General features: G+C 41.7%; 1 protein-coding gene and 1 pseudogene across 1 annotated transcript in view; one reads left to right on the top strand and one right to left on the bottom strand.

Moving 5' to 3' along the window:
- The window catches only part of LOC113065307 (nephronectin-like), a 6592-nt pseudogene extending 3866 nt beyond the window's left edge, over nt 1–2726 (bottom strand).
- A 1953-nt stretch (nt 2727–4679) lies between these two features.
- corin (corin, serine peptidase) overlaps nt 4680–11901 on the top strand; it is a 24509-nt gene continuing 17287 nt past the window's right edge. The window contains exons 1-2 of the mRNA XM_026237310.1: nt 4680–4994; nt 6274–6484. Coding sequence (XP_026093095.1) covers nt 4778–4994; nt 6274–6484 — 428 coding nt within the window. The 5' untranslated portion in view covers nt 4680–4777. The remainder of the gene's footprint in view (nt 4995–6273; nt 6485–11901) is intronic.

The following is an 11901-nucleotide window of genomic DNA, read 5'->3' as shown; positions in this document are numbered from 1 at the left end:
TACAGTATTGTTCAAAATAATAGCAGTACAATGTGACTAACCAGAATAATCAAGGTTTTTCGTATATTTTTTTATTGCTACGTGGCAAACAAGTTACCAGTAGGTTCAGTAGATTCTCAGAAAACAAATGAGACCCAGCATTCATGATATGCACGCTCTTAAGGCTGTGCAATTGGGCAATTAGTTGAATTAGTTGAAAGGGGTGTGTTCAAAAAAAATAGCAGTGTGGCATTCAATCACTGAGGTCATCAATTTGTGAAGAAACAGGTGTGAATCAGGTGGCCCCTATTTAAGGATGAAGCCAACACTTGTTGAACATGCATTTGAAAGCTGAGGAAAAATGGGTCGTTCAAGACATTGTTCAGAAAGAACAGCGTACTTTTGATTAAAAGTTGATTAGAGAGGGGAAAACCTATAAAGAGGTGCAAAAAATGATAGGCTGTTCAGCTAAAATGATCTCCAATGCCTTAAAATGGAAGAGCAAAACCAGAGAGACGTGGAAGAAAACGGAAGACAACCATCAAAATGGATAGAAGAATAACTAGAATGGCAAAGGCTCAGCCAATGATCACCTCCAGGATGATCAAAGACAGTCTGGAGTTACCTGTAAGTACTGTGACAGTTAGAGACGTCTGTGTGAAGCTAATCTATTTTCAAGAATCCCCCGCAAAGTCCCTCTGGTTAAAAAAAAAGGCATGTGCAGAAGAGGTTACAATTTGCCAAAGAACACATCAACTGGCCTAAAGAGAAAATGGAGGAACATTTTGTGGACTGATTAGAGTAAAATTGTTCTTTTTGGGTCCAAGGGCCACCAGGCAGTTTGTGAGACGACCCCCAAACTCTGAATTCAAGCCACAGTACACAGTGAAGACAGTGAAGCATGGAGGTGCAAGCATCATGATATGGGCATGTTTCTCCCTACTATGGTGTTGGGCCTTTTTATCGCATACCAGGGATCATGGATCAGTTTGCATATGTTAAAATACTTGAAGAGGTCATGTTGCCCTATGCTGAAGAGGACATGCCCTTGAAATGGTTGTTCAACAAGACAATGACCCAAAACACACTAGTAACGGGCAAAGTCTTTGGTTCCAAACCAACAAAATTAATGTTATGGAGTGGCCAGCCCCAATCTCCAGACCTTAATCCAATTGAGAACTTGTGGGGTGATATCAAAAATGCAGTTTCTGAAGCAAAACCAAGAAAATGTGAATGGAATTGTGGAATGTTGTTAAAGAATCATGGAGTGGAATAACAGCTGAGAGGTGCCACAAGTTGGTTGACTCCATGCCACACAGATGTCAAAGCAGTTTTAAAAAACTGTGGTCATACAACTAAATATTAGTTTAGTGATTCACAGGATTGCTAAATCCCAGAAAAAAAAAATGTTTGTACAAAATAGTTTTGAGTTTGTACAGTCAAAGGTAGACACTGCTATTTTTTTGAACACACCCCTTTCAACTAATTGCCCAATTGCACAGCCTTAAGAGCGTGCATATCATGAATGCTGGGTCTTGTTTGTTTTCTGACAATCTACTGAACCTACTGGTAACTTGTTTGCCATGTAGCAATAAAAAATATACTAAAAACCTTGATTATTCTGGTTAGTCACATTGTACTGCTATTATTTTGAACAATACTGTACATAGTTACTCATTACAAAAATAACTATTTTAGTCCAAAATAAGGGAACTGGGAGTAATAATAAAGGCTGTTGTCAGCAGCTGCAGATAGTGACCTTGGGCCCCATTAACATATAAAAACTTGGTATATATGTGTGTATGTGGGCGGACCTCTCAAGTCGGCAATCCTAGAAACGTTCCCCACAAGGGGCCAAATACCTTTTTCGACAAAACTTTAGAAATTTATCAAATTGAAGTGATATTAATGATTGAGATTTTTTTTTAGATCTAATGTTGTTTTTATAGCAGTGTAGGACCACTGGAAAGGGTGGATCCCACAACGCATAAAAAAACTGGTGGGCCCCATGAGTGGGCCTGCGCAAGAATGTGTGTGTGTGTGTGTGTGTGTGTGTGAGAGTGTGTGTGAGTGTGTGTGTGTGTGAGAGTGTGTGTGTGTGTGTGTGTATGTGTGTGTGTGAGTGTGTGTGTGTGTGTGTGTGAGTGACTGTGTGTGTGTGTTTGAGTGTGTGTGTGAGTGTGTGTGTGTGTGTTGGTTCAGATGCATCTCCTCTCTCTCAGTTTGCTCCTCATAAATCCTCAAAGAAAGCATGTGATGCTTCCAAGGTCAAAAGGTCACCATCTGGACAGATGTGCACACTGAGGACATCTCCTCCTCCCTGTCCTGCCTTTGTCCTCTCTGTCTCTGTCTCTGTCTCTGTCTCTCTCTCTGCTGCTCTTTGTTTATTGGCCAGAAAGGCTCTTTGGTGGGACGTGATCGGAGCTGTGAATCGGAGACACCCGTCCTGTCCGGACGTCCTGCTGTGTCACCGAGCCTGTTTTTGCACCGTCACAGTGGCTGTCGTCTCTGTCTCTGTCTCTGTCTCTAACACAGCACGACTGATTCATATTAAGGAGACATGAGACGTGCTGTTTCAGAAGAAGCACTGGCCACAATCTCAGAGAAGCAGACTCAGAGCAGATGTGTGTTTCACAGCGAGGCCGTATGCAGATGTTTGCAGGATGACCTTCACCTGCAGCTTCCTGTGCTCTTCTTCTTCTGCTCCATGGACTCGGCTCAGATGGGTCTCGTGTGAGGCGACTCATGTCTTGTGTCTGCAGGGTTGATTTTCTTGAGGTTTGTGAAGGTATAACTCGCTCACCGGTTGGTTCAGGTGTGTTGGAGCTGAACTCTGCAGGAACCTGGTATTAAAATGCATTTTTGTGAATGTGATCATGAGTGGATAATGCTACATACAGGTGTTTTGGTTGTGTAGACGCTCATGTGGTTGAATACGTTTAAACATCTACAAAAGACCAGTGTCTCTCTGCATGCTGACACAAACATGACAGGACGGGTTAGTGGAGCGTTAACCAGACGCGTTTAAACTCTGCTGAAAGAGGAAGCTTGGTCTGAAGACAAATACATAATAATAATCTGGGTCTTGAATTCTGTTACAATGTTCTTATATCATTCCTGATTCTAACACGAATCCACAGCTGACTTAGTTTTGTGGCGATCAGAGCAGAAACTGCTGCTCTCTTCTCACAGTCTTATGTCAATTGCGGAGCTTATTTCGCAATATTAGATCAAAAGATCAGAAAAAGCCCATACGTGCACACGACCATAGTCCGTCCCCTCACAGAAGTCAGGAAAGAGGACAAAAGAGACGGATTAAAGCAGCCGGTGTGATGGGGAATGTGTCTTCCTCGTCTGCTTTGACCAGAAGACCAGGTGCGTCAGGGTCTGTATAGAGCACAGATGAACCTCTGGACTGATCCACGGTGAGCACTGCTGTTTTTGGAGGAGAACTGAACCCTGAGAGGATAGTGATGATGATGATGATGATGATGATGTGATCTAGACCCCCCCCCCTCTGACCTTGATGTAAGACTCCGCTCTGTCTCCACGTGTCATGGTTTTAAACAGCGGTCGTCCTCTGGTTCTCTCTCATTTGACTCCGTTCCAGTGTTCTGTCCTATTAACAATTAAAGGCATCGTTCAATGCCAAAAATGATCCTTTACTCACCCTCATGTTGCTCAAACCTGTATGAATGACTTTCTTCCGTGGAACACAAAAGAAGATATTTTGATAAATGTCTTTTGTCCATACAATGAACCCTTTTTTGTTTCACAGAAGAAAGAAAGTCATGTTTGAATGAAATGAATGGAGTAAATTGGACACAATGGACATAACTTCAGTTTGGGTTGAAGATCCCTTTTACAAACAAACATATTTGTTCGTGGTGATGATTCTCACGCTTGCTTGCTGTGAGATCTGTCCGGACGAGGGTCTAGTTCACGGCTGGCATGAAAACGATCTGACCTCATTTGTGGAAATAATAGTTTGTTTATTATGGTGCATTTGTGTTAGCTGAAATGAAGCAGCTCATATTGGTCGCATCACTGCGTCAGATCAGAGCTAAATAATACTCTCTTCAAACTAAAGCTTGATGCCACTGAAGAATTGTTTCTGGTTCCCCAAAGATCAGTTCTTAAATTAATCATTAGTTTTTCTCAGCGTGAAGAACATTTAATCATTTGATTTGTGTGTGTGTGTGTGTGTATGTGTGCGTGTGTGTGTGTGTGTGTGTGTGTGTGCGTGCGTGTGTGTGTGTGTGTGTGTGTCCGTGTGTGTGTGTGTGTGTGTGTGTGTGTGTGTACGTGTGTGTGTGTGTGTGTGTGTGTGTGTGTGTACGTGTGTGTGTGTGTGTGTGTGTGTGTGTGTGTGTGTCCGTGTGTGTGTGTCCGTGTGTGTGTGTGTGTGTGTACGTGTGTGTGTGTGTGTGTGTGTGTGTGTGTGTGTGTGTGCGTGCGTGTGTGTGTGTGTGTGTGTGTGTGTGTGTGTACGTGTGTGTGTGTGTGTGTGTGTGTGTGTGTACGTGTGTGTGTGTGTGTGTGTGTGTGTGTGTGTACGTGTGTGTGTGCGTGTGTGTGTGTGTGTGTGTGTGTGTGTGTGCGTGTGTGTGTGCGTGTGTGTGTGCGTGTGTACGTGTGTACGTGTGAGTGTGTGTGTGTGTGTGTGTGTGTGTGTGTGAAAATCCTCACTTCTTAACTGTTATCGACTCTGGTTTTCCGTCTTTGTCCAGGTTTATTTGGGAATGGCCTCCTGGATGCTGGATCTTCTTTGCCCTCTAACAGCACTGACCCCGGGCCGATGATGTCCGACAACGGGACGATGGCTCCGCAGTCCGGCACGCAGCAGGTCCTGACTAACACCCCTCCACAGTGGGACTCGGCACACTGGATGCCTCGTGCAGACACCTCTTCGTCCTCATCCTCATCCTCGTCTCCATCGGTGGACCCCACTGCTGCGGCCGCTGTGGACCGGTGGACGTCTGTCTCCACGGTGACCAGCATCAGCGCAGACGCTGGTACGCTCCTGGATATGATGCATGTGTGGCTTGAAACGATACTCCATCCAAAAATGACCAAATATTCTTTCGTCATCCCAGATGTCTTTCTTTAGATGAACACAATGTTGTTGTTTTTTATAATTCATCTCTGTGAGTCTGTTGTTCAATGCAAGTCTCAAATGCTGGGTTTCTGCAGGTCTCAAAAACCCTTAATTCACATTTGCAAAGATTAAGACTTTAAAAAGGTGCCAATAAATGTATCTCAGTTTTTGTGTCTTGTTTTACGGAACAAATGTTGAAACTACAGTAAGTTAAGATACATTTACTTTCAAAATGAACATATAAAGTGATGTTTTCTAATAAATTTATCAAAATGAAGTGCCATCATGTGCTCAGTTGCTTTGTGGAGCGTCAGTATTGGGTAACATATACTCACAAAGATGGATTATTTAAAAGAAAAATGTGTTCATCTGAAGAACAGTCCCATGCTTTGCTTTCATCTTCCTTCTGCTTCTGTCTCTCTGTCAAACATCTTGCTGCTTTTGTCCTCTGCAGACCAGCTGCTAATCTAATTTCAGCACAGATTTTTCTCCCATCTCTCTCTCTCTGTCCATTTGTGTGTGTGAGACGGCGTGTTCGTGTCCTCAGTGAAGGTTCTGTCCTGAAAGTCGTCTGTGAGTGTGTGTCCTCCGTGATGCCCTCTACAGAGGGTGCACCATATGTTTTATTTGTCTCTGTCTCCTCCAAACAGCCTAATGATTAATCATCTTTCCTGAGGTCTGAGAGTGTGTGTGTGTGTGTGTGTGTGAAGGCTGTTCCTCTCGTATTTCTGACTTTGACTTGAGCACTAGAATCACAATTACAATCAGTCTCACACACCGACTCACTTCCATACACACACACACACACACACACACACACACACACAGGCACACACACTCTCTCTCACACACACACACACACACACACAAGACTCTCTCACACACCCACACACAGGCACACAAGACTCTCTCTCTCACACACACACACACACAGGCACACAAGACTCTCTTTCACACACACACACACACACACAGACACACACACCCACACACAGGAACACAAGACTCTCTCACTCTCACACACATACACACGACTCTCACACATACACACACACACACACACATTCACACAGACTTTTATTTCTTTTATTAAGAAGTGTGAAATCACTCAAAACGCATCTCCTCTAAACTGACCACTGAAATCGCTTCATGCTCAACACGTCAGCCAATCAGATTTCTCTTGTGTTTGGTGACAGGGTTATGCTTTGACATCACGGAGATTCAGTGTAACATGCTGCCGTACAACCAGAGCGGAGTGTTGCCAGGGACAACGGTCGTCAAGAGCAGCGAGCTGCAGATGTTCCTGAAGTTCTTCAGTTACCTGAATCAACTGTCCTGCTATAGACACATCATGCTGTTCGGATGCTCCATCGCACTCCCACAATGCATCAGCCACAGAGACCGCAGGTCTGTGACACAGATCACACTCTGTCTCGCTGTTCAGGTTCAGTGAACTTAATTACCAGGTTTTTGATTTGCATGAAAACAGATTCATTGGTATTTGAATTTATTGGAAGGATAGCCCCTTGAAATGAAGTATCTCATTTTCAAAGGGGTCCTATAAACACAAGGCATCATGAACCATACAACCATACAAAACATGAACACACAAATAGAAAAACAAAATACATGCTCAACGAATCCCCCACTCCCACAGCATAATTACAAAACAATCACCTTCATACATAAGCAGAATCAACATAAGAAAACGTAGAAACATACACAATCTATTTTCAGATAAGACAATAGAAATGGCCTAAAACAATAAAAGATTGAGGAAGATTATTCCAATCAGAAGGAGATTTATATTGAAAAGACCTACGTCCAGTTTCACAAGAAATTCTGGAAACAAAAAGAAAGGAAATTGCATATCTAAGTGAATAAGATCTGTATGGAACCAAATACTGTTTCAAATCAAACAAACAATCAAAATAAACACATTTAAAAATGTGAGAAAGAGAAACCAATGAAATTGTCAAGTCACCTTTATTTATATAGCGCTTTAAACAAAAAACATTGCGTCAAAGCAACTGAACAACATTCATTAGGAAAACAGTGTGTCAATAATGCAAAAGGATAGTTAAAGGCAGTTCATCATTGAATTCAGTGATGTCATCTCTGTTCAGTTAAAATAGTGTCTGTGCATTTATTTGCAATCAAGTCAATGATATCGCTGTAGATGAAGTGACCCTAACTAAGCAAGCCAGAGGCGACAGCGGCAAGGAACCGAAACTCCATCGGTGACAGAATGGAGAAAAAAACCTTGGGAGAAACCAGGCTCAGTTGGGGTCAGTTCTCCTCTGACCAGACGAAACCAGTAGTTCAATTCCAGACTGCAGCAAAGTCAGATTGTGCAGAAGAATCATCTGTTTCCTGTGGTCTTGTCCTGGTGCTCCTCTGAGACAAGGTCTTTACAGGGGATCTGTATCTGGGCTCTAGTTGTCCTGGTCTCCGCTGTCTTTCAGGGATGTAGAGGTCCTTTCTAGGTGCTGATCCACCATCTGGTCTGGATACGTACTGGATCCGGGTGACTGCAGTGACCCTCTGATCTGGACACAGACTGGATCTGGTGGCTACGGTGACCTCGGAACAAGAGAGAAACAGACTAATATTAGCGTAGATGCCATTCTTCTAATGATGTAGCAAGTACAGTACAAACCAAAAGTTTGGACACACCTTCTCATTCAAAGAGTTTTCTTTATTTTCATGACTATGAAAATTGTAGAGTCACACTGAAGGCATCAAGGGCTATTTGACCAAGAAGGAGAGTGATGGGGTGCTGTGCCAGATGATTGAATGAGAAGGTGTGTCCAAACTTTTGGTCTGTACAGTACATCGGGTGTCATGGGAAGTGTTTCCGGTTCCGGTTTACCTAATTAATGCAGCCTAAAAATCCTTTAACAGATTTGGATATTAAAAGCATATTAGTATGTTATGTGTATGCCAGGTTAAAGAGATGGGTCTTTAATCTAGATTTAAACTGCAAGAGTGTGTCTGCCTCCCGAACAATGTTAGGTAGGTTATTCCAGAGTTTAGGCGCCAAATAGGAAAAGGATCTGCCGCCCGCAGTTGATTTTGATATTCTAGGTATTATCAAATTGCCTGAGTTTTGAGAACGTAGCGGACGTAGAGGAGTATAATGTAAAAGGAGCTCATTCAAATACTGAGGTGCTAAACCATTCAGGGCTTTATAAGTAATAAGCAATATTTTAAAATCTATACGATGTTTGATAGGGAGCCAGTGCAGTGTGGACAGGACCGGGCTAATATGGTCATACTTCCTGGTTCTAGTAAGAACTCTTGCTGCTGCATTTTGGACTAGCTGTAGTTTGTTTACTAAGCGTGCAGAACAACCACCCAATAAAACATTACAATAATCTAACCTTGAGGTCATAAATGCATGGGTTAACATTTCTGCATTTGACATTGAAGAGCATAGGCCGTAATTTAGATATATTTTTGATATGGAAAAATGCAGTTTTACAAATGCTAGAAACGTGGCTTTCTAAGGAAAGAATGCGATCAAATAGCACACCTAGGTTCCTAACTGATGATGAAGAATTGACAGAGCAACCATCTAGTCTTATACAGTGTTCTAGGTTATTACATACAGAGTTTTAGGTCCTATGATTAACACGTCTGTTGTTGTTTTTTTTCTTCAGAATTTATCAGTAAGAAATTACTCATTATCCAGTTTTTTAAATCGACTATGCATTCCATTCGTTTTTCAAATTGGTGTGTTTCACCGGGCTGCGAGGAAATATAGAGCTGAGTATCATCAGCATAACAGTGAAAGCTAACACCATGTTTCCTGATGATATCTCCCAAGGGTAACATATAAAGCGTGAAGAGTAGCGGCCCTAGTACTGAGCCTTGAGGTACTCCATACTGCACTTGTGATCGATATGATACATCTTCATTCACTGCTACGAACTGATGGCGGTCATATAAGTACGATTTAAACCATGCTAATGCACTTCCACTGATGCCAACAAAGTGTTCAAGTCTATGCAAAAGAATGTTGTGGTCAATTGTGTCAAACGCAGCACTAAGATCCAATAAAACTAATAGAGAGATATACCCACGATCAGATGATAAGAGCAGATCATTTGTAACTCTAAGGAGAGCAGTCTCAGTACTATGATACGGTCTAAATCCTGACTGGAAATCCTCACAGATACCATTTTTCTCTAAAAAGTAATATAATTGTGAGGATACCACCTTTTCTAGTATCTAGGACAGAAAAGGGAGATTCAAGATTGATCTATAATTAACTAGTTCTTTGGGGTCAAGTTGTGTTTTTTTGATGAGAGGCTTAATAACAGCCAGTTTGAAGGTTTTGGGGACATATCCTAATGACAATGAGGAATTAATAATAGTCAGAAGAGGATCTATGACTTCTGGAAGCACCTCTTTTAAGAGCTTAGATGGTATAGGGTCTAACATACATGTTGTTGCTTTAGATGATTTAACAAGTTTATACAATTCTTCCTCTCCTATAGTAGAGAATGAGTGGAGCTGTTCCTCAGGGGGTCTATAGTGCACTGTCTGATGTGATACTGTAGCTGACGGCTGAATGGTTGCAATTTTATCTCTAATAGTATCGATTTTAGAAGTAAAGTAGTTCATAAAGTCATTACTGCTGTGATGTTGGGAAATGTCAACACTTGTTGATGCTTTATTTTTCGTTAATTTAGCCACTGTAATGAATAAATATTTGGGGTTACGTTTGTTTTTTTTTCTAAAAGAGAAGAAAAGTAATCGGATCTAGCAGTTTTTAATGCTTTTCTGTAGGATAGGTTCATTTCCTGCCAAGCAATACAATATACCTCTAGTTTTGTTTTTCTCCAGCTGAGCTCCATTTTTCAGGCTGCTCTCTTTAGGGTGCGAGTATGCTCATTATACCATGGTGTCAAACTGTTTTCCTTAACCTTCCTTAAGCGTAAAGCGTAAATGCTAGAAAAGGCGTTAGTGGCTCAGTGGTTCATGTACAGTAGGTTGTCTACAAACCGGAAGGTTGGTGGTTCAATCCTCGGCTCCACCTGACCAAGTGTCGAGGTGTCCTTGAGCAAGACACCTAACCCCAGCTGCTCCCGACGAGCTGGATGTGCCTTGAATGGCTGACACCACCGCCATCGGTTAGTGGGTGAATGTGAGGCAACTTGTAAAGCGCTTTGGATGGCCATGGGTCTGTTGAAAGTGCTATATAAATGCAGTCCATTTACCAAACAGAGAGTCCATAGTTTTTGTTACATCAAGTTGTTCTGAGGTCCTGAAACCTGTTGTCTAACACCAATAGAGTTCAGAATGTCTATAAATGCTGCTCCCAATGCATCTTTTTCATTATCAACATGGATATTAAAATCACCAACTATTAAAACGTTATATGCAGCCAGAACTAACTCGGATGTAAAATCACCAAACTCTTTAATACAGTCTGTACCCTGGTGCCCTGGTGGCCTGTATACAGTAGCCAGTACAAACTTGTATTCTAAATTTAGGATGTAAGCATTTCGTACATATGGCAGTGATGAGTATGATATGGAATATAGAATTATAAGAATTATAGACTACATTAAGAAGCATCAGATAAGTATCAAAGGTATTTGGATATATAATATCAGCATAATTAATAAGAGGTAATATTAGTTGAGAAACAATTATTTTCCTAACATGACATTGTGACGAGTGGGAGATGGAACGATATAAAACAGGAGCTGCGACAGTGATGGACGAGACAGGACCAGGCCTGGATTTTAGTTTGTGTTTTGATTTTGTTTCTGTTTTGCATTTATTTTGATTATTAAAGTTTGATTTGATTGTCCGCCAGTTCCCGCCTCCTTCTTCCCGATGATTGTGAAGTTTGTACATCGTTACAGTGAAAACAGCGTAGCAGCCCTTCACGGCCGACTGCCACGCACAAACAAAATCAAAACACAAACTAAAATCCAGGCCTGGTCCTCTCTCGTCCGTCACTGTCGTCGCTCCTGTTTTATATCCTTCCATCTCCTCCGTGGGACTCGAGACCGGTGGGTGGAGTAGGTGTCGCTCATCTCCAATCACTCCACCCGCCTCACCCCGTTCCTACGGCTCTCGGCCCCGCCCCACTCGTCACAGACATGTAAAACAGTTAATTGAACGGTAAAGTAAATGCTAGCAACCATATATTCTATTTACAATATAATCAATATGGGGCTTAAAAGAGAGTTCAGGGTCAATCCAAGGACCAAGGTATTTAAATGAATCATCAGACTCAAGAAGTCAACCATCATCAAAAGGAAAAGAATGAGACCGTCGCATGGCAAACAATATACAAAAAGACTTCTTATTCATTCAAAGAAGAGCATTTCTGGTTAAAACAATAGAAGACAATTTATCAAGAAGAAGGTAATGATTGACCATATCAAAGGCCTTTGAAAGATCGCTGAAAATGGCACCTGTGGCTTGGCATTTGTCAAAGGATGAGAAGACATAATTTGTGAAATCAGGTTATTTCAACTGAATGATTTTTGGTAGTTATCAGTCAGAACCACAGAATCCTTTAGAATCTCACTGTGCATTTATAGCATCAAGATTCAAACCTAACTGATGGAAGTTGAATTTAAAAATGTTATTTACAGGTTTAAAAGACAGAAATCCCAGATTTTCAATGTAGACACTTCTCAGCATCGCTCTCCCTTCACAAACACACTCATTTAACAGATGCTTTGGCATAAATGAGCTGTATAACAGATGATGAAATTGAGCAGCAGTCAGTGCCGGGTAGATTACTTACAAATTGTAGTCCATTAATGATTACATATTACACAATGGAAATTTTTGTT

This window comes from Carassius auratus, chromosome 48 (genome assembly GCF_003368295.1).
Source record: "Carassius auratus strain Wakin chromosome 48, ASM336829v1, whole genome shotgun sequence".
Lineage (NCBI taxonomy): Eukaryota > Metazoa > Chordata > Actinopteri > Cypriniformes > Cyprinidae > Carassius > Carassius auratus.
Note: the sequence above shows the minus strand (reverse complement) of the source record. Positions and strands in the feature narration are given on the sequence as shown.